This window comes from Meles meles, chromosome 9 (genome assembly GCF_922984935.1).
Source record: "Meles meles chromosome 9, mMelMel3.1 paternal haplotype, whole genome shotgun sequence".
NCBI lineage: Eukaryota > Metazoa > Chordata > Mammalia > Carnivora > Mustelidae > Meles > Meles meles.
Window position 1 is genome coordinate 93,575,127 of NC_060074.1, and position 23,803 is coordinate 93,598,929.

At 37.1% G+C, this 23,803-nt stretch overlaps 1 protein-coding gene across 2 annotated transcripts in view; it reads right to left on the bottom strand.

Annotated features, from left to right (window-relative positions):
* HNMT (histamine N-methyltransferase) overlaps nt 1–18,812 on the bottom strand; it is a 43,874-nt gene extending 25,062 nt beyond the window's left edge. Inside the window, exons 1-3 of one of the 2 annotated variants that reach the window (XM_046017989.1) lie at nt 18,717–18,812; nt 18,025–18,171; nt 5,517–5,569 (exon numbers count right to left, since the gene is read on the bottom strand). In XM_046017989.1, coding sequence (XP_045873945.1) covers nt 5,517–5,569; nt 18,025–18,161 — 190 coding nt within the window. In that variant the 5' untranslated portion in view covers nt 18,162–18,171; nt 18,717–18,812. Of the gene's footprint in view, nt 1–5,516; nt 5,570–18,024; nt 18,172–18,381; nt 18,694–18,716 lie in introns of those variants that run through there. The other variant, XM_046017988.1, reaches the window with a different exon arrangement.
* Nucleotides 18,813–23,803: the final 4,991 nt, after the last annotated feature.

Consider the following 23,803-nt stretch of genomic DNA (forward strand, 5'->3'; position numbering starts at 1 on the left):
CCCACACTGGGTTGCATGAGTATGTATATTAAATCACAAAGTTGTATTCAATAATAAATGTCAAGTGGAAGCCTATTCACTAATTAAAGCGATAGTCCCAAACTGTCACAAAAAATGACAAGATACAAATTTTTCCTTCAGCAAAATTGAAGAAGCCACATGCTAAGGACTTCCAAGTACATTATAGATACTCAAAATTGAATAAAAAGCTCACATTTTAACAGAAAAAGAATGTGGATCTATCACATTGCTTTTTATCTGTTTTTTACCTCTATCAGGCCATTACTGCATTCTTATGAATTCTAAGGCTGTACAACTGAGTTTATTTGCCTAAGTATACAGTCATTTAATCTGCAAATAATGGTAGTTTTGTCTTCACTCAGCTCATTATCCAGTTTTCTTGTTTCAAGCCTTATTGAATTACCCAGAACAATCTTGTTTACTTTGGTTTTAATGACAATGGTTCCAATGCGGTAGCAATATGCTTGCTTCTCTCAAATTGGTAATGTAGTTATTGTTAATAATGCTTCCATTTCACTTGAAAGTTTTAAATACAATGAGGTAAACTATTTTGTTAAAATTCGATATAGTTTTAATAATATGGTTATGAATGCCTTTAACAAAATATCTGAGGCCCCAAACTATGATTATCCAAAGCAGACAGTCCTAAATTCTATAAATTAGTTAATCAGTAGAGTCCATATCATAGAATATCTACTAGTATGCTGCACTTGAGTAAAATAGTACTTACTCATTTCAACTTATAAGCATTACAGATTAAAATTATGTGCATGTCTAGAAGTCCCATTTAAACTCCACTTCCTCAGTATAGCCAAACATGGTGTTAGCCATACCACTCTGGAGAAATGTCTACCACTTTCTAGAAGGTTACTCATGAAACCATGGGTTTTTTGGACCAAAAGCATCTTATGGCCCCAGCATCCAAGAAATCAGTGCCTAAGTCCTTTCCACAGCATGTCTGAGAAATATTTTCTAGCCTATGCTTACTCCTAGAGCTACAGATAACACCTTATCTCAAGATGTGTACTTTCATTCTGGACAAGTTTGTTCAGTAAATTTTAATATTGATTCAAGAAATCTTTCTCTCTTATAACCATTGGTTCTTTAGGGGGTATATATTCCATAATTTGATCAACAGGAAATATCTGAAGATGGAAACAACCACATTCAATCCCCGTCCCCCAACCAGGCTTTTAAAAAAAAAATCCCCTCATTTTCTGTATTTCTCCAGTCATTCCCAGTTTGCTAATATAAATGGTTGGCTTACTCTGGATGACTGAAAAATATTAACCTTTAGTTCCTACCACCTCCTGGCTTCTAAACTTGACACACTGACTCTTTCTGTTCCTGCCCTAATTACATTTCCTTCCCTTCTATCCAACTAGCTTAGAAAATAAAACTTCTGTGTCACCTTAACATGTCATTATGAACAGAGACAGAGTTAATATCTAAAAGATTAGATTTTCAAATAGCTGGTTATTACTAAGTACCTAATATCTCGTTTTCCAAGTCAATAATTAACTTTTATATTTGTTTCGTAAAATTTGTTGAACTGGAGTAAAGTCAACAGACCTGCCTTTTGTTCTGCTTTGGTGATTCTCGGGCTTCTTATTTGTAAAATGAGATGTTGATGGTTTCTAAACTCTTTTCTATTTTTTAACCTCAGTAGGAATGCTGATATCTGTGTGTTGTTGTAAAACAAGAAAATCACCTAATTGTTCTCAACATTAGGTCAGCAAAATTATTACCAAAAAGATGTCATAAGAGGTTTCATACTACCTGTATTTCATATGTGAGTTAATTCAGTTGATCAAAGATTATCTATAGGGGCACCTGGGGGCTCAGTTCGTTAAGCTTCTGACTCTTGATTTCAGCTCAGTTCATTATCTCAGAGTCCTAGGATTGAGCTTTGCTTGGGGCTCTGTGCTTAGCAGGGAGTCTGCTTGAGGACTCTCTCTCTCTCCCTCTCCCTCTATCCTTCCCCCTGCTCTCTCTCTATAAAATAAATAAATCTTAAAAAATTATCTGTGAACATATATACCATTATATATATATATTATGGCAGTTGAGTCAGTACATAAAAGGTTAATAAAAATAGAAGTAAAAAGATTGGATAAAATGAAATTATTTGTTATCATCTAATCCTTACAAAGCTTTCTGGCATTTGAACATCGGGACTGAATAGCAGGTTTTCCTTTTTTTTTTTTTTTTTAACAGCAGGTTTTCCTTTAAGCAGAGCCCAGAGCAAGGAGAACGCATTGCCCATTACAGCCTTCTGGAACATTTTTCCAGGCATAAATGTATGCAGTGTAAATTACTAGCATTCTCCTTTACCAAAAAGAATATTTTTTTCTTCATGTATATCTACCATACAGACAATATTCATTAAAAATCAAATAATAATGAAACCCCATCGGGTGGCTCAAGCATCAGTATTGAGAGTGAACCAAAAAAACATATTCTATGAGACTTAGAATACAATGCAATTGTTCTCAGTATCTAAAAACAATTGCTAAAATGAACAAGGTATGAGTACTTCAAGACCTTGAGTAAAAGCAACTCCAGTTGTTTTGTGTTTCATTAAAGCATGTCACCAACCTCTACAGAAGAGAAGCAGGAGATAGAAAGGGTGCATAGTATTTTCCTGCCCATGTTTCTGAAAAGAAAACCAAATAGGCTGACAAAGAGCATGAGTATTAAGTGATAAAAGCAGCAATTTCATTTAGAGAGGTTTTTAGTTTCTTTGCTTTTTCTTGTTTTTTTCATTGTAGTGGAGAGAAGTGGTAGCACCAGTATGTATGCAGAGAAAATATTTGCACCAAAGATATGCAGAAGATAATCTGTAGGTATCTGGGCAAGCAGGAAGAGAACAGTTACACAGTGAAACCAGACAGGTCTGTAAGCTGAGAGGGAAGTAGAATCTTGTATGATAAAATATGGGAGCTGAGCACAAGTACTAGACAGGGCCAATGGCCTTGTTTGCCACAGATTGGAGTTCAGTGACTGACTTGAAAGGATACTGATGTCAAAGGATAATGCAAAACTCTCAGGTATCCTTTAGGTTGTAGAACATGTGGAGAGACCATTTCTCTAAAAGATAGGAAGTTCCTCATTGTACAGTAATATACTGTTCTTCTGCCCAGTGCTTGCAGTTAGGCAATGATAGGTTATCAAATAAGCATGTCCCAGTTGGTATGTGAGCATTCAAACTAACTAAATGGGGTCCTCGCACCATAAAGCAGTGCTTTTTCATGCCAGGAACATCTAGACCTAGGAATTTTAAATAAAACATATAGCTTATTTGCTTAAGCAGAGAATGTTACGTATCTATAGCTTGAATTTTCCTTAGAGTTCTTCCTATATTTCTGATCAATTTCTTATGAAGAGTAACCTTAAACGGCACCCATATTCTCTTGCCAAGGTAGAGCCTGTTATTAATACATTGTCAGGGCTCAGTCAGAAAAATTCCAAATGTTGCTTCCTTTGTTTTGATAAGTTCTCTATATTAGCTCCTATATGCACCTCTGTGTAAGGAATCACCGTGCAGGCCAAATGTTCCTTTCTCTAGATAGCTTTTAAGCATCTGGATAAATTTACATTAGAAATTCAATTAACTTTATATTAAAAGGTCAATTAACTTGGCCATGATAGAGATTGTTTTTAATTCCTTTTCCTTGTAGGGCTTCTCTTCTCGCCCAAGCACAAGTGACACTATCAAATGATAGTGTCATTGCCTGTTGGGGGCCTCAAATCCATATGCAAAACTCACTGGAAAGACCTGGCTTAGTTAAATGAATTTACTTTTATAATCCTTAGGACTTCGGATATCAATAAGCAATGATAGGATATTTTCACTTAAACAATCTCTAAACTATTGTTCATGACAGTATCCTTCCTTCTTTGTCCTTGCTGGTTTCTATTTTCTTGGTAGAAGATGATAATAAATAAAAATTATTTTAAATAGTTAGCCCTCATTACATCATATCACAGTATATTGTATGAAAAATGAATAAATGACTATATTAAAAGCAAATGATTCTAATTCCATTTGAGGGCTCTTAGTTATCTTTGTGTGCACATGGGTCACAATTTAACTTATTCACGTGTCACTAGAGCACTTTCTTGAGAAACCCAAGAGATTACCACTTGACACTACATAACATGTTGTAGTGTAGTGTCTTCTTCTTACCAGGAGGTAACCAATACTAAGCCATCACTTAATCAAAAGAAAATAATAAAAGAAACAAAGGAAGAAAGAAAGGTATAAATATATAAGTAATATATATAACTATACTTTACATATGAATATATTTAACTCAGATCTCCAGGTGACTAGCAACTTAAAAATGAAACACTACTCAAGAGTTATGAGGGGAAGTCTGCAAATGAAATTTTTTGTTTTATTTTTGAAGAAGGGACCACCCTGTACCTTACAGGAGTAGTAACAATGTGCTAAGCATGATATAAATTTTATCTGTATAGTTCTCACTACAACCCTATGAGATAGAATTCATTGCTTCCATTTTACCGAAGAGTAAACAGAAGCTCTAATGGCAGAGTCAGAAACTACACCCAAATCAATCTGTCTTTTCAGACAGCCGTTTTCTCCTAGGATACAAGCACAGCTCTAAGAGTAGTGAGACCACGAAGTAAAAGTACTTGTAAAAGTGGATTTGGGAGTGTGTTGGAGGGCAGTTTGGGAACTGAATCCAAGGAAGGGAAAGGTTTTGGCTAGTGCAACTCAAAGAGTGGGGCCATAAGAGTATAAATTAACTATGTCATTAAACATATTTCCCTTCCATATTGATAGTTTCTCAATGAAGGGAGCTGTGCACTGATTTACATTCTAGTGCATGCTTCTTTATCTCCTCCTGGACCATTAACAGTTTGCAAACCAGCAAGCAGTCCATGGACCACACATAGGTGGCACAAGCATAAGGAATATCCTGTGAAATTTCCTTTACTGTGAACAATTAAATGATTTTAGATAAAAGTTACCTTTAAATTTACTCTGTGTGTTTTTCCATTTATAAAAAAAGTATTAAAAAGCCACAGCGGGGCATGTAGGTGGCTCAGTCAGGTAAGCATCTGCCTTCGGCTCAGGCCATGATTCCGGGATCCTGGAATTGAGCCCCATATCAGGCTCCCTGCTCAGTGGGGAGTCTGCCTCTCCTTCTATAGCTCCCCCTGCTCATGCTTGCACTCTCTCTCTCTCATTCTCTCTCTCTGTCAAATAAATAAAATCTTAGAAAATATATATATAAAAAGCTACATCTTATCCATATTTCTATACTAATGAAGACTTAAGTTTCAAGTGTTGTAAAATTATGGGGGCCCTTAATCTTAGTTGAAGTGATACTACTCTTACTAGTTTTAATAAGCCAATCTCTTCCAAAAGCAAAGAAAAATAGTTATCTTAAAGAACGAAAAATATTGCTATCAAACAGCATGATGTTTGGAGTGAAATACAAATTTTAAAAATGTGTTATTCATACCTGCACCTCCGCCAATGCTTAGAATCTTAATTTCTGATTTTCTATCACCAATCCTGAAAAAAAAAATTATGTCGTTTAAGAAAAATGTGCTGTGTGCATTGTAAGATCTGATTATTGAATCTAGTTGAAGAAAATAAGCTAAAATTATAATGAACAAAAACTAGGTCAACATGAAAGGTCACATTCGTGTCAGTGGTTACACTGCTGTGTTTAGAAATCTTTAGAAAATACGTTCTACTCATTAATGACTTTGAACTGTGAGACTTTTGAAAAGAGCACTATAAACATTTCAGAGACAGGAAATGCCATTTGTTTAGAGATTGTACGGAGAACAAAAACAGATAAATTGGGCCTTTGAGTCTAGTGATCTAATAAGCCATCCATTATAGATAGGAGGAAGGCTAAGGTGATTCATACTGTATATATGCCTTTCTTCTTTCTTGCTAACTTCCTTTCAATGAACAAATTTTTTAAACATTTATTGTGTGTCCATATTTAGCATTAGGGATATAAAAATGAATAAAACACTGTTTTGTTCTTAAGTTAAAATGTGAGATAATACAGCCCAGTATTAAGGGAAGGGAAAGATGGCAAAGTAGGAGGATCCTAAACTGATCTCCTCCCACAGACACACTGAGGCCACAATGACATATAATTCAACTCACCCCGAAAACAACCTGAAGACTAGCAGAAAGAGATTTGACACAGCTAAAGACATAAAGAAGCCATATCAAGAAGGGTAGGAGGGGTAGAGATGTGGGAGGAACCAAACCCGCAGCATGGCAACTACAGGCTGGAGGGATATCAAAGGCAAGGGGATCCTTCCTAAGGTGTGAGGGGGTGAAGCCCCACCTGACGCACCCCGTGTTGCAGGAACCTATACCAGGAAGACAAGCCTTCAGAAAATCTGGCTTTGAAAAATCAGCAGGAATTAACTCCAGAAGAACCAGGCCATAGAAAACGGAGACTCTGCTCCTAAAAGGTCAGCGCACAATATCACTCAATCAGAGACCCAGTACAGAGACAGAAGTTTGAAAAGGACCTGCACATGTAGGAAGGAAATGTATTGACTAATCTCAACCTTTGTGCTGGAGGGTAGAAGCTTTCTCCAGGAATGGAAGTTTTGGCAGGCCTCATTTTTCTTGCCCTTTTTCAGTCTAACTAGCTAGATGCTGGTAGGAGTGAATGTTGCCACTCTCCATCTACTGCTTGCTCTTCCTGGCAAACCCCTGCAGACCTGCCCCAGCAGGCAGCCCTCCAAAGCAGGCCCTACACCACCACACCCAGAAGACAACCCCACCTGGGACCAGTGTCCCACAAAAGTGATTTCTTCACTGAGGATACTGAGGGGCAGCCCCACCCACCAGCAAACCTGCAGTGATTGTGGCTAGGTCTCTCTGACAGCTGTGTTGGGAGCTCACACCACTGACCGGCAAGTGCACAGAAGCACTTGCTCTGTCAGCCAGCCAGGCTATGGGCCATCTCTGGCCATCATTGTGCTCACAGTAGTTGCAATCTGATCACAACAGGAGGGTACAGAAAGCCCACACAAGGGACACCCCTGGAGCACCTGGCACTGGCGAATGGGGGCATTGCATTACTGGGCCCCACAGAATGCCTTCTACATAAGACCACTACTTTCAAGACCATGAGATATCGCTGACCAACTAATGCACAGAAATAAACAGAGTATCAAAGAAAATTAGAAGACACAGGAATATGTTCCAAACAAAGAACAAGACAAAATATCAGAAAAAGAACTAAACAAAACAGATAAGCAGTTACCTGATGAAGAAATGAGAGTAATGTTTATAAAGGTGCTCACCAGATTTGGAAGAGGAGTGGATGATCTCTATAAGAACTTCAGTGAAAACACAGAAAATGGAAAAAAGAACCAATCAAAGCTAAAGAATACAATCACTGAAATGGAAAATATACTAGAGGGAATCAACAGCACATTAGAGGATGCAGAAGAACAGAGCAGCAATCTGGAAGTCAGGATAATGGAAAGCACCCAAGCTGAACAGCAAAAAGAAAAATTTTCAAAAAATGAGGATAGGTTAAGGGACCTCTGTACATCAAGAGTACTAACATTTGTATTATAGGGGTGCCAGAGGAAAAGAAGGGGCAGAAAACTTACTCAAAGAAATAATTGCTGAAAACTTCACCAACGTGTGGGAGGAAGCAGTTTCAGGAATAACAGAGAGCCCTAAACAAGATGAACCAGAGGAGGTCTACACAAAGATACATAATAATTAAAATGCCAAAAATTAAAGATAAGATGAAAATCTTAAAAGCAGCAAGAGAAAAGAAAGCATTTATGTACAGAGGAAATCCCACAATGCTATAACCTGATTTTTCACCAGAAGTTTTCCAGGCCAGGGGCACCTGGGTGGCTCAGTGGGTTAAAGCCTCTGCCTTCGGCTCAGGTCATGATCTCAGGGTTCTGGGATCCAGTCCTGCATTGGGCTCTCTGCTCAGCAGGGAGCCTACTTCCTCATCTCTCTCTGCCTGCTTCTCTGCCTACTTGTGATCTCCGTCTGTCAAATAAATAAATAAAATCTTAAAAAAAAAAAAGTTTTCCAGGCCAGAAGATAGTGGCAAGATATATTCAAAGTGCTGAAAGAAAAGAAGCCTACAACCAGGAGTATTCTACCTGCAAGATTAACATCAAGAATTGAAGGAGAGATAGTTTCCCAAACAAACAGAAATTAAAGGAGTTCATAACTAAATCAGACTCACAAGAAATGTTAAAGGGACTTCTTTATGTGGAAAAGAGAAAGCCATAACTAGAAATGAGAAAATTATAAAGGAAAAAAAATTCACTGGTAAAAATCAAATAAAGCTAGGATGAAGGATAAAACATAAAAGTAGTAAAATAAATTCTATCTACAAAAATTAGTTAAGGATTACACAGAATAAAAAGTTGTAAAATATGATAATCATACACATCAAACATGGAACGGAAGTAAAAATGCTTTTATTTTAGAATGTGTTTGAATTTAAGCAACCATAAACTTAATATAGACTGTTGGGGCGCCTGGGTGGCTCAGTGGGTTAAAGCCTCTGCCTTCGGCTTGGGTCATGATCCCAGAGTCCTGGGATCAAGCCTCACATTGGGCTCTCCGCTCAGCGGGGAGCCTGCTTCCTCTCCTCTCTCTCTGCCTGCCTCTCTACCTACTTGTGATCTCTGTCTGTCAAATAAATGAATAAAATCTTTGAAAAAAAAAACAATATAGACTGTTATATTCATAAAATGTTATATGTGAACTTCATAGTAACCACAAACACACACACACACACACACACAAAAAACCTATAGTAGATACACAAAAAGTAAAGAGAAAGGAATCCAAGCTTTACACTAAAGAAAGTCATCAAATCACCTGGCAATAGACCAAGAGCAAAGCAAAAGAGAAGAGCTACAAAAACAATTATTAACAATTGTAAATATTTATTCACCCAACAGAGAGGCACCTAAATATATAAATCAAATATTATCAGACATAAAGAAGTAACAGTAATACAATAATAGTAGGGGACTTTCATCCCATTTACATCAATAGATAGATCATCCTGGCAGAAAATTAATAAGCAAACAGTGGCTTTGAACAATACATTAGAACAGATGGACTTAACAGATACATACAGAACATTCTATTCAAAAACAGCAGAATACACATTCTCTAAGAAAGATCACATTAGCTTACAAAACTTGTATCAATAAACTTAAGAGAAGTGAAATTATATCAAACATCAGAAAAGATCACAATATGAAACTAGAAATTGATTATAAGGAAAAAAAGGGGGGGAAATGGAGGCTAAACCGCACACTACTAAAAAACCAATGGGTCAGGGGGCGCCTGGGTGGCTCAGTGGGTTAAAGCCTCTGCCTTCAGCTCAGGTCATGATCTCAGGGTCCTGGGATTGAGCCCCGCGTCGGGCTCTCTGCTCGTTGGGGAGCCTGCTTCCTCCTCTCTCTCTGCCTGCCTCTCTGCCTACTTGTGATCTCTCTCTGTCAAATAAATAAATAAAATGTTTAAAAAAAAAAAAAAAAAAAAAACAATGGGTCAAATAAAAAATCAAAGAGAAAATTAAAAAAAAATACATGGAGACAAATAAAACTGTAAACACAGCAGTGCAAATGTTTGGGATGCAACAAATGCAATTCTAAAGGGAAGTTGATAGTGATACAGGTCTACCTAAGAAACAAGAAAAATCTCAAATAATCAAATCATACACCTAAAGGACTGGAAGAAGAACAAATGAAGCTTGAAGTTAATAGAATGAAGGAAATAATAAATATCAGAGAGGAAATAAATGAAATCAAGACTTAAAAAACAATTGGAAAGATCAGTGAAACCAAGAGCTGGTTCTTTGAAAAGTTAAACAATTCATAAACCTTTAGTCAGATTCATTAAGAAAAGTGGAAGAGGGCTCAAATAAAATCATAAATGAAAGAGAAGTTACAACTGACACCACAGAAATACAAAGGATTATAAGAAACTACTATGAAAAATTATATGCAAACAAATTTTACACTGAGAAATAGAAGAAATGGATAAATTCCTAGAAAAATATAATCTTCTAAGACTGAATCAAGAATAAATAGAAAAATCTTAACAGGCAGATTACTATTGACAAAACTGAATCAGTAATCAAAAAACTTCCAACAAACAAAAGTCCAGGACTACATGGATTCACAGGAGAATTCTACCAAATATTTAAAGAAGAGTTAATACCTATTATTCCCCAAATTATTCCAAAAAATGGAAGAGGAAGTAATGCTTCCCAATTCATTCTGTGGGGCCAGCATTGCCCTGATACCAAAATGAGATAAAAATACTAATTTTTTTTTTAATAATAGACCAGTCTCCAACATAGATGCATAAAATTCTCAACAAAATGTTAGCAAACCAAATTCAACAACACATTAAAAGGATCACTCACCACAGTCAAATAGGATTTATACTGGGATACAAGGATGATTTAATATCTGCTAATCAAGCAATGTGATATACCACATTAACAAAAGGAAGAACAAAAAATCATATGATCATCTCATTAGATGCAAAAAAGCATTTGATGAAACTGAACATCTATTCATGTTAAAAACTCTGAACAGAGTGGGCTTAAAGGAAACATACCTCAACATAACAAAGGCCATACAGGAAAAACCCACAGCTACCATTATACTCTGGTGTAAAGATGAAAGCTCTTCCTCGAAGGTCAGGAACAAGTCAAGGATGTCCACTCTTACCACTTTTGTTCAACATAGTACTGAAGTCCTAGCCACAGCAATCAGACAAGAAAAAGAAAAGGTATCCATGTTGGTAAGGAAAAAGTTAAACTGTCACTCTTTATAGATATGATGTTTCATGTACAAAACCCTAAAGATGCACTAAAAAACTAGTAGAAGTATGAAATCAATTCAGTAAAGTTGCACGATCTAAAATTAATAAAAATCTATTCCATTTCTGTACACTAGTAACAAGCTAGCAGAAAGAGAAATAAGAAAGCAATCCCATTTACTATTGCATTAAAAAAGAATAAAATATCTCAGAATAAATTTAAACAAGGAGGTGAAGCATTTATCCTATGAAAACTATAAGACACTGATGAAAGAAATTAAAGGAACAGAAATAAATGAAAAGATATACCATGCTCATGGATTGGAAGAATTAAAATTGTTAAAATGTCCATATGACCTAAAGCAATATACAGATTTAATACAATTTCGCTCAAAATACCAATAGTATTTTTCACAGAACTAGAACAGATAATCCTTAAATTTGTAGGGAACCACAAAAGACCTCAAATAGCCAAAGAAATCTTAAGAAAAAAACAACAAAGCTAGAGGTATCACAATCCCAGATTTCAAATTATATTACAAAGTTTACAAAGTGATAATAATCAAAAGTATATGCTACTAGCACAAAAACAGACACATAGATCAATGGAATGGAATAGTAAGCCCAGAAATAAATGCATACTTATATTCTCAATTAACCTATAACAAACGAGTCAAGAATATACAATGAGAGGGTTTCTGGGTGGCTTAGTTGATTAAGCATCTGACTTCTGGTTTTAGCTCAGGTCATAATCTCATGGGTCATGAGATTTTGCTCCATGTCAGGCTCCATGCTCAGTGGAGAGTCTACTTGAAAGATTCTCTCTCTGCCTGTCCCCGAATCACTCATGCTCTCTCACTCTAAAACAAACAAATAAATCTTAAAATAGAACAAGTGGAGGACAGTCTCTTCAATAAATGTTACTGGGAAAACTGGATAGCTACATGCAAAAGAATGAAACTGGATCACATTCTCACACCATAAGGAAAAATAAACTCAAAATGGATTAAAAACCTGAATGTAAGACATGAAACCATAAAAATCCTACAAGAAAACATAGGTAGTAATCTCTTGGACATTAGCCTTCGCAAGATATTTCATCTGTCTCCTCAGACAAGGGAAACAAAAAGCAAAAATAAACAGTAACAGTTGGGAATGCATCAAACTAAAAGGCTTTTGCATGGCAAAGAAGCCACCAACAAAAGAAAAGGCAACCTACTGAATGGGAGTAGATATTTGCCAATGACATATCTCATAAAGGGTTAACATCTAAAATATATAATGAATGCCTACAACTCGAAAGAAAGAAAGAAAGAGAAAGTCCAATTAAAAATCTTAGAGGACCAAAAAAAAAAAAAAATCTTAGAGGACCTAAATAGACACTATTCCCAAGAGGATATACAGATGACCAACAGACATGAAAAGATGCTTAACATCACTAAATGTCAGGGCAGTGTAAATGAAAACCATAGTGAGATATTACTTCACAACAGTCAGAATGGGTAGTATCAAAAAGACAAAAAATAGCAAGTGTCAGTGAGGATGTGAAGAAAGGGGAACACTGGTGCACCGCTGGTCAGAATGTAAAATGGTTCAGCCACTAAGCATGGAAAACAGATTCCTAAAAAATTAAGAATAAAAATACCACACAACTTAGCAATTCCACTTTTGGGTATTTACCCAAAGAGAAGGAAAACACTAAATAAAGATATATGCTCCAAAACATGGAAGCAACCTAAGTATGAATGGATGAATGGAGCAATATGTGATATATATATACACAATGGAATATTACTCAGCCATTTTAAAAATGAGATCTTGCCCTTTGTGATAACATGGATGGACTTAGAGGGTATTCTAAGTGAAATAAAGCAGATGGAGTAAGATAAATGCCTTATGATTTCACATACATGTCAGATCTAAAAAACAAAACTAACAAATCAACAACAACAACAACAACAACAACAAAAACAGAAGCAGACTCATAAATATAGAAAATAAACGTGGTGCCAGAGGGAGAGCGAGTGAGGTGATGGGTAAAATAGGCATGGGGTTTAAAGGATACAAACATCCAGTTATGAAATAAATATGCATGGGAATGCATGGGAATATAGTCAATAATACTGTAATAATTTATGGTGACAAATGGTAATTATACTTACTGTGGTAAGCATTTTGTAATGTATATGATTATGGAATCACTACATTGTGTACCTGAAACAATACTGTATATCAACTATACTTCAATTAAAACTAAAGAAAAAAATAGAGTTCAGTATTATGGTTCTAGTACTGGAAATGGAATGGGGTTGATTTAGTGGGAGGTAACAGTAGGACTTGCTTTTGATTAATGCTAATAAAAGGGAAAAGGGTATTATGACTGACTAATTTCCAGCTTGGGTGACTGCATATGGTGAAAAGAAAGAAGCTGGAGAATATAGTTTGAAGGCAAGGTGTGTTTTGTCAGGGTGCTTTGTTTTTTTTTTTTTTTTTTTTTTTTTTAATCAGAATTCTACAAACATTTGGATATGCAAGATTTAAGTTGAGTGGGAGACAGATCAGGTCAATGATGTATTCTGAAGAGTTAGTATCATAAATCTATGGTCTAACTAGGAGTCTGGATTCTATCCCCCAAGCATACAGCAAAGAATTAGACAAGTAGTAGGATAATGATGTAATGCCAACTTTTAAAAGTCACTGGTTTATAGGGAACCCACAAAGAGGACAAAGAAGAAAACTGTAAAGCTCAGAGAGGATAGAATTAGAGAAAGAGAAAGCCATTAGTAGAGTTAACAGTAGCAGAGTGTATTACCAAAAAATAAAGGAGGAATCATCTCCATTGAATTTGGCAATATGAGTATCTTTGATAATAGTTTTAAAAAGAATGTTGAGGGCAGAAGTCAGATGGCAGTGAGATTAAAAGTGAGCTGAGTAAAGAGAAATAAGATCTAGAGATTGTTGTACTATAATGAAAGGGTGAGAATGGAAAGGGAAAACAGGAACCAGGAGTGGTATTTATGTGGACTCTAGCTTTGCAGCTGCTTTTTTTCCCCCTGATGTGAGAGAGCCTGGACAGAGTAGTAGAACAAAAACAGATTGAAGCAAAGTTCACAAAGGATAGATTCAAGGACACCTATGAATGAATTGCCTTCCTTAGTTCTAATTATCTTCCCACTCATGATCATAGTCCTAATACACCCATCCCTATCTATGGTCTTGGTTAATTCTTAAAACTGCTTTATATCTGTAGATAGCATAGTGAAGACATGGAGCAGAGCACCAAGGTTGAAGTCATGGCCTACTGATATATTACCTTAAGCAAGTTATTTAATTTCTCTGCATCTTTACTACCTACGAAATAGGATAATAATACCACCTACTGTGGTAATTGTAATAATAGTATCTAGTTTAAGGAACAGTTGTGGGGATTAAGTGATTTAATTCACATAAATCTCTTAGAAATGTGTCTGCACATGACAAGCACTCAACATATATTAGCAATTGTTATTGCTAATTGTCCAGCAATTGTCAAGCAATTGTCCAGCCACAACTAAGTGATTTCACTCTTTGAATCTTCACAATTTTTCTATGAATTAGACACTATTATGAACCTATTTCACACATTATGATGAGTAATTATTGAAAACTTACTATTTTCCAGCCAGGGATCTAACTGTATAACATATCGGGGTGCCTGGGTGGCTCAGTCATTAAGCGTCTGCCTTTGGCTCAGGTCATGATTCCACAGTCCTGGGATTGAGCCTGGCATTGGGCTCTCTGCGCCAGCAGGAAGCCTGCTTCTCCCTCTCCTACTCCCCCTGCTTGTGTTCCCTCTCTCGCTGAGTCTCTTTCTATCAAATAAATAAGTATACTCTTAAAAAAAATGTATAACATATAACAACAGCAACACAATTTATTATTTACAGCAATATACTGGAACTCTCCCCACCCCACACTTCGCATCCAGATGGGAATTGTTTCTCCAAGGAAACAAACCATCTCGGTGAATAAACTTACAATACTGACATCCAAGAATCTCTCAGTAAACAACTGAATTCACATCCAATTCCTACAGTGAGTCACCCACTCAAACTTCACTTACATACACAAAAAGTATCTGAACACCTTTTTAGTGTCTCACTATTGATTGGGTGGATAATCAAATCACATCAGGTAGCTAGGGAGCTCCCCTAACATGAGAGAGACCAAAAGAAACAGAAAAAGAGCACTCAGAAGAAACATGCAGAGAGCAGAGGAAAGTTTTATAATAGATAAAATAGGTATTACATCTGTGAAAGATGAACAGGCTATAAAAAAGAACATTTTTGAAAATTAAAACTATAATAGTAAAAAAATTAATAGAAGGGCTATAAGATAAAATTGTCAAAATTGGATATGTAAGAAAATTAGGGAATTAATTCAGGAGGTCAGAATTAATTAATTCTGTTTGATGAATATAAATTCCAGAAAGAAAATCAGAGAGAAGGGATGATAAAATAATACCAAATTTTCCTGAAATGAAAGATCTGAATCTTGACTGAAGTGGCCCAGGGACTACCCACAAAAATGTGTGAAAAGGAATGCCAGGATGGCTCAGTCGGTTAAGCATCTGCCTTCAGCTCAGGTCATGATCCCAGGGTCCCGGGATCGAGTCCTGATTTGGACTCCCTGTTCAGTGGGGAGTCTGCTTCTCCCTCTGCCTGCTGCTCCCCTTGCTGTCCTCTCTGACAAATCTTAAAAATAAAATGTGTGAAAAAGTCCTACACTACAACTCATCTTAAAATTTTAGAATACTAGACAGAATATCCTTAAAACTTCTAAGTAGGGAAAGCAAAAACAAAACAAAACAAAAGTCACAAGCCAAACAAGAACAATTTGAAGGACATTGGATTTCTCAATAGAAACTCTAGTTGCTAAAAGAAAAGGAAAAAATACCTTTAAATTTCTGATATAATATTTCAGGATAGCAATTTCTATCTAATAAAGATGACCATAGATTGAAGGTACTTTTAAACATAACAAAATCTCAAAGAAGTTTACTTTTCATGCACTGTTTCTTGGGAAGCCTTAAAGGACAAGAAGAAGAAGTGCGGGGAGAGGGGTAGGACGAGGTTGAGGATGATAAAAGTCTAAAGAAATCAAGAAAAGAATGACAGGAGATCCAGAATCAGGGTATTCAGTACTGCAGAGAGGAGAAGAGAATTTCTAGAAGGTGAAATAAATTCTATCAATAATTGTATGGCAGATCACCAGCAAATCACCAGAGTGGAAAAGATCAACAGAGTTCCAGAAAAGATGTTCCATGGGGAGAAATTAACAGATGACTTGATTTGTTGGATTATATTGAGAGAAGAGTAATCCTTCTGCTTGGGGTACAAGTAGTGATAGGTATATTGAAAACTAAGAAAAGAAACTAAAATCAAAACGATAGTTAACTCTAGGAAAAAAACAAAAAGTACCTGAAAGGAAATGTGATTGTAGTATAATGTATCATTCAATTATGTATAATATGTACATAGGCAAAATGATATAAACATTCAAACTACTGAACCCCAAATTTTGACATAAATATACTGACATGCTAGGGAAGGAAATGTATGTGTTTATTTAGCTATTTTAATACAGTAAAATTAAGAAAAAGAAGAAGAACATGTTATTTAGAATTAGGAAAGAAAATTTCATAAGAAACAACTAAAATACTTCAAAATGTTGAAAGTGGTTGCTTCTGAGATGGGAGTAAATAGAGCTAGGAACCAGTTTTTTGTTTTTTGTTTTTTTACCACTGCAGTGCTAATTTAGTTATGCTTTTGAAAGTTCTTCAGTCTTTCACAGATTCTACATTCAATATTTCTAAGCAGACTGTGGACACCATGAAGATAGGGGTCATCATTCATTATGTTATATCCATTCAGGGTGCCTCTTCAAACCACTGATGACTAAAGAAAACCAAGGGTCTGGATAAGCTACAGACATGAACACAGACCTTTAGTACTGCAAAAGAATTCAGAAATTAATTTATAATCTTTAATTTTAGAAATGAACAAAAAGACCCAAAGAAGTAAATTATTAGTTCCTAGATGAGAAGTTACCTGTATTTGAGGCATGCTTTGATTTTAGCATCATTGTTCTAATACTTACTAATTATTAATATATAACACTCTATTTAAAAAAATTAAAAAACTGAACCGTGAAAAATATAAAGGGAAATGGAATTTCACACACATCCAACAATGCCTGCTTTCATCAGGCATTGGTACTGTCCCGGTGAAAGAATTTCAGGCCTACAATAGAGATATCCAGCAAAAGATAAAATATCAGTTTTCTTTGCTGTTGCAAATTGTATCCACAGTCAGTCATTTCTTCCAATTTTCCATCATTATTTCCTGAAGCAGAGTAAGTTACAGCAATCCACCCCCAGATAGGTGATTTGATTATCTTTAGCATGTGGAATCTTTAACTCTCATAATGCTTATCAGCTCTGGCACAAATTGAACACATTAATCAACCCCCCCCCCCAAAAAAAAGTCTGCAAGAAGGATAGGAACTAGTGAGTTTCACTGATAACGGGAAAATGCTTCTTTTTTTTTTTTTTTTAAGAACCACATTGCTAATATTAAGTTGAAAGGAAAAGACTTTTTTTTTTTTGAGAATGATAACTATAAGAATGGATAAGGAAGTGAATTTAAATGGATATTAGGAGAACCCAGAAGCACCCTTTCCTCAATCCACAAGGGTAAACAGTATTTGGTAATTATTTATATTTTATTCTAATCAAAAGAATACTAAATTCTGCATTTGGTACTTTTTTGAAACGCGAAATCTGGAGGAGGGCTGAAAAATCTGAGCTCAAAGATTTGCATCTTTTCCCAAATGAACATGGTTGTGTGCCTTCAAATGGTTAATGCTTATCTCCGCGCAGCTGGAAATACTGCACAAATCGGAGCCTTTGAACGAGGAAAGCGAGCATCTAACTAAAGCAGGGCAGGAGAAGGGGCGCAGGGGTGGGGGGAGGCGGCGAGGAGGGCTGGGTGGAATCTGCTATCAGTAGCTCCTTCTTATCCCCGCGCCCAGCCTGCAGGGCTGGGCTCGACCCATCTATCATTGCACACAGCGAGCCCGAGGCTTGTCTTTTTGACAAAAACGTCCTTTTTTGTTACCTTGCTATTATTCCTGGCAGCTTCTTGTCCATGAATTCCTGCATGCACTGGTGTTCCGTGGAACTGCTGAGAAACCTCCGAAAAGATTCAACGTATCTGTTGTGGTCAGAAAACAAGCTCCTCATGGAAGATGCCATGTTTGCTTTTCTGATGGAAGACAGAGAAGGAAGTTTAACTTCCCTTCCTTTTCTTCCCCGTTCCTTATTTTTTCTCCTCAACACCACTCCTTCCCTCCTACCCTCCCTCCCCTGCAAAAAAAAAAAAAAAAAAAAAAGGAAAACAAAAACAAAACAAACAAACAAACAAAAAACCCAAACAAAAACAAAACAACACAAGACAAAACCCACCAAAACCTACTTTGAATTTAAGAGGCACTGAAGGCTGGTGTGCAAATCTCATTATTACGTCAGTCATTTGTACAGGACTTTGGCGGCTACTTTAACCCTTACAGCGTTGTTTTGTAAGAAAGGGAGGTGGGAAAGTAAAGCAATAAATCCGCTGCTACAACTCGTTTGTTAACGTCTGAAGTTCAGAAAGTCGAAAACACAGACTGGATTCTAATCATATCCTGTTTGTGAGCAGCAGCTAGACATAAATTCCAAGTGGTACAGTGGCGGCTTTAAGGGCGAAAGGCGACAAACACAGGGATAAACACCCATGTAAAGGGCTAAAGACCATTTTCAGAAATATACCCGGGTTGAAATCTTTGACAGATTTCCTCCACCTTGCCTCCATGCTTTCTGTAGGAGAATTTCTTGTCTTCCCCCTGCTCAGTACTTGAACTTTACACTCCTCCTCTGCCTCTTTTCAAATGCTGTTGTGATTCAGGAAGTCTCTTTAGCATAAACCGTGGGGAAGGAACTATTAACTAGGTCTGAGAAGCCTGCTGGGGGCAGTGAAGGGAATGAGAGAACACTCTCTGGCACAAATGCAGGAGAAAGGGTAAAGCCAGCTGAGTCTGTAGGAATTCCCCAAATGCTTCTGAGCATGGGATCTTAGGTACCTAGGGTTGGATGAGCTTCTGGTGGCCCAGCGTTGTCAGCAAAGACCCAAAGTGTTAAAACATCCACATGCTGGACTTTTTACCTGGGACATGGTGTTTAAAAAGACCACTGCCAGGACACCTGGGTGACTCAGTCAATTAAGCGTCTGTCTTGGCTCAGGTCATGATCCCAAGGTCCTGGAAACCAGCCCAGAATCAGGCTCCTTGTTTAGCAGGGAATCTACTTCCCTATCTCCCTTGGCTCCCCTCTCCTCTTCCCTGACTGTGTGCTCTATCTCTCTCACACTCTCTCAAAATAAATGAATAAATCTTAAAAAAAAGAAAGAAAGAAGAGAAAATCACTCCTCCAGCTTAGGATGTTAATAACTATCCATCTCAGGAAAGGTTATAAGAATTAATGAGTTAGTTCCTATACATCTCTTAGAAGTGTGTCTGCCTAAGCCATTCCCATGCTCTGATTCAGTTCCAAAACTGCTCTCCAAGCATTCAACACTCCCAAACCCTCTTTTATAAGCACTTCGTGGTCACACTACTCTTGGAGCTGTGCCTTTACCTTAGGAGAAAATGGGAAATCTGGAAAAGCAGATTGACGTGGGTGTAGTGTGAAATTGTGTGACCTTGGCTGAAACAGAACCTTCTGTTTGCTCATCAGTAAAATGGGAACAATGAATTAAATCTCGTGGGGTTGTGCGAATTCTCCTGGATTCTTTTATATCGTGATTAGCACATTGTTACTGCTCATGTAAGGGACAGGCCAGTCCCCTCTCTAATAAGAAAACGACAAAAGTTGCCATTTTACTTATAGACACTGAAAGCTGAGTTTCATATCATTTTCACATGTCATGAAATACTATTCTTCTTTGGATTTTCTCCAGTCATTGAAAGAAGTAACAGTTATTCTTAGCTCATGGGCTGGATGAAAAACAAGATTCTGGGCTGGATTTGGCCCACCGGCCCTAACTTAGCTCCTGGGACTACATATAGGCCGACAGACATATGCTCCTTAACTCATGTGTCTATCCACCTAGCCTGGTTCCTCCTCAAACTGACTCTCACATGCTTCTGGTTCTTCATTACGATCTCCCACTCTTCCCTTTAGATCTAAGCCAAGTCGTTCATTCACATATTCATCTCCTGAACAAATACTTAGTAAGGGTATACTGTGTGATACTCGGTTGTGAAGAAATGGCATTGATCTTAGCTTCAAAAGTTCCTACTAAAACCTACTTCTAACTAAAACTCACTCTTCTCCTGAGACGATCATCTAGCCCATTGCCAAATCTTCCTCAACAGTCTGCTCTTCATTCATTTCTCATTTGGAATTTCTTCCCTCTTCTCATTGCCTCTATCCTACTTGAGATTCTCCTTTTTTTTCACCTATTGCACCATTTCCATACTGACCTCCCGATCTTAGAAGTCACACAGATCCTAGCCAATTGTATCGCCACTGCCAAATTCAGTCTTCTAAAGCACGGAAATGATAAAGTCACTCCTCTCCCCTCACATGGGTACTGTCTCTCTACCATTACCCAAGTTAAGCCCAAAGCTCATTCTTTGACTCTCCCACCCCAAATCATCCAGACTTGTGTTTCCTTTTCCTTTAAGCCTTGCTAGTGCATGCCCTCAAACTGTGCTACTTCTCTGGATATATCCCTGTGCTTTCCTGCCCACAGCTTCTCCATGCAGTAGTCCCTCCTTGACTAATGTCCTGCTTCTCCTTTTACCCCGCCCACCAAAAATGTTCCCACTCCTCACGTGATACCACTTCCATGAAGCCTTCCATATTTGCCTCGAAAGGCTTAGCACTGTGCTCTTAGTTTCTAAGCCTCTTACAATTTGATGGCATTTGTCCTTATGTTATGGTCTGTTAATGCACCTGCCTTCTCTCCCCCTCAAGTCCCTATGTGACTGCCAGCTAATAAAGACGAACTGAGTCACAACTGTGCAGAGTAGGCTTTCAGTTATTTTAAAAGATTAAAATTGTGCTTGATCACTTTCAGTATTGAGATACTCTCCACTGTCAGATAGTCTTCATCCTTTACATGACTGGTTTTAACTGTTAGTAAAAAAAACTGTAATTCCACTTACTGAGTTCTTATTTTGTGCCCAGAGTTGTATGGGTCTTTTCTATTTTAGTGTAGGATTTTTACTTTGCAGTAGCTCTGTGGGCTTGCCTATATGACAGAGGAGAAAACTGAGATCCCAAGAGTTTGGGTCCTTTGCTCAAGGATGCCTAGTAAGGAAGGGGCAGGACTGGGAATATAATTCTCCTCTGTTAGATCCCAAAACAGTGCTGTCACAAACTCTATGTTCAGCCCAAATCTGCCTCCTTATAACTTGTACATGGTATTCCTGTGTCTGGCTACTTAATCTAAATGGAATGATTCTAATTTCTTCCCCATATAACACCTATTGAAAAATTTGAAATTGGCTCATAGGATAGCCCTACTCCTAAAGGTATCTCTTTCCTAATTCTGTAATTCTTAGTCTATTGGGACTGCTATCACAAAAATGTTATACACTAAGTAGCTTAAAAAGCAAGCATTTATTTCTCAGAATTCTGCATATCTGAGTCTGTGTGTGTGTGTTTCTCATATATGACATTCCAGTCAAAATCTGCAGTTGCTGGCAGATTCAGGATCTGGGGAAGGCTCATTTTCTGGTTCTCAAACAGACATCTTCTAACTGCCTCTTCACTTGTCAGAAAGGACAAGGAAGTTCTCTGGAATCTTTTATAAGAGCACCGATCCTGTTCATGAGTGCTCTATACTCATGACCTCATCACTCTTCAAGGGCCCCCACCTCCTAATACCATACCATTGGGGGTTAAGGTTTCAACATATGATTTGCAAAGTACTCAGATACTTGGTCCATGACAGTTACTAATTACTTCATTTACAATATAGCTTTATATAATCCATTATGCTAGTTTCTTCTTTTGGACATACTAGTTTGTCAGGGATTCTTTAAAAAATTGGTGTCTGCAAATAAACACAATATCCCAAAAATTGCCTAACTGGTACAGATTGTTAGGGTCCAGGTTAGACGAAACTAATATTTCCCAATGATGTTCTGCCCAACCCAAGTTCTTTCAGATGTTACTTGCTGCTTTACCAAAAAAAAAAAAAAAAAAAAAAAAAAAAATGGGTTCAGTAGATTTCTCTGATAGTCATAATGCATACTAACATATTAAAGCTTCATAAAACCTTTGCCACATGCCGTATTGAAATGCAGATATGCCATGTCTATGGCATTTTGGCATTTCTCTGATTAGTCTTTCAGCCCCTCCATAAAAAAGGAAAATCTTGTTGCTTTCAGTGTGACTTGCACTTGACTAAATGCTGGTTTCAGCAATCACAACTTCCTTTCTACAATTACAAATAGACTATCTGTTTCATAATCCATAATGAATCTGGAATGTCCCTGGGGATTAAAACATCTAGCAGGCTGGTTGGAATTACTAAATTTTATGAATCCTCTTTTCCCCTCTTTCTTAAAAATTGGGGCAACAGTCTAGCAATCTATCATTTACTGTGACTTTTCAAAGGTTACTGATAATAACATCATTATTGCTCTTATAAATTATTTCAGTACATTGGGATGTGATTCTTCTAGGCTTTGAAAGATTGCCATAGTTAGAATTCTTAGATGTTCTCATACCTCTTTGGGGCTTCTGTCCTCTATCACCTACCATATATTATGCTGTTACTGTGTCAAAGTGCCTTTCACACATTATCTCATAATACTCTTAATCCTCTGGGAATGGAACCATTGCTATCATCAAGCAAGACTCAAAACAAATAAGTTGTATGAAATCATGTAACACATGAGAAAAGAATCTGAATTCAAATTCATTTTGTTTAACTCCATGGACCATTTCTTAAAAAATTATATCACACTATTTCTTACCACTCTGTACCTTTTCAACTTGATTATTTTCCATGTTAGAGAACTCTGGAACAATGACAACAAAAAGGTAGAGTAATTCTGTATTCTTCCTGTCATCAAGTAATATAATATTATCCATGCTAGGTCAAAAAGCAAATGGTATCCCTTATTTACTTTTTTTTTAATTTATTTTTTTAATTTTTTATGAGTATAGCTGACATGCAATGTTACATTAGTTTTAGGTGTACAGCATAGTGATTTGACAAGTTTATACATTATGCTGTGTTCACCACAAGTGTAGCTGCCATCTGTCCGGATATATCACTATTAATAAAGGATAGTAGCAAGTAAGGCAGGCAGGGGCAAAGGACCCCCATCCTAAGAGGAAACTACCTTTAAAAGGAAAAGGAACCCATCCTGTTACTCTACATCATCCTGGAAGGAAACCTCCACCCTTTCCCATGTGAACAACTACCTGATAGGTAGATAAGCAGTGGACAAAAACTGAATTGGGTGACAGGTACAGGGAGGCTTAATCAGATTAAAACAGCCTGCCAACATTTTCCTAATAACCCCTAGACTTAGAAGCCCTAATGGGAACCATCTCAGGCCCCCTCCCTCCTCAGGAGCTTTGTACTATCTCTCAGTAAACTTTGCTACCCACCACTCTTCTCCTGGTCTCCCTCTTCACTCTTCGAAGCTACCTGACCAAGAACCACAGGCATCAAAGGAAAAGAAATCCTGAAACACTGTTACAATATCATTGACTATATTCCTTATCTTGTGCATTTTATTCCTGTGACTTATTCTTGCCAAACTGGAAGCATGTATCTCCCCCTTCCCTTCACCTATTTTTTCAAACTCCATACCCCTCCCTTCCGGAAACCA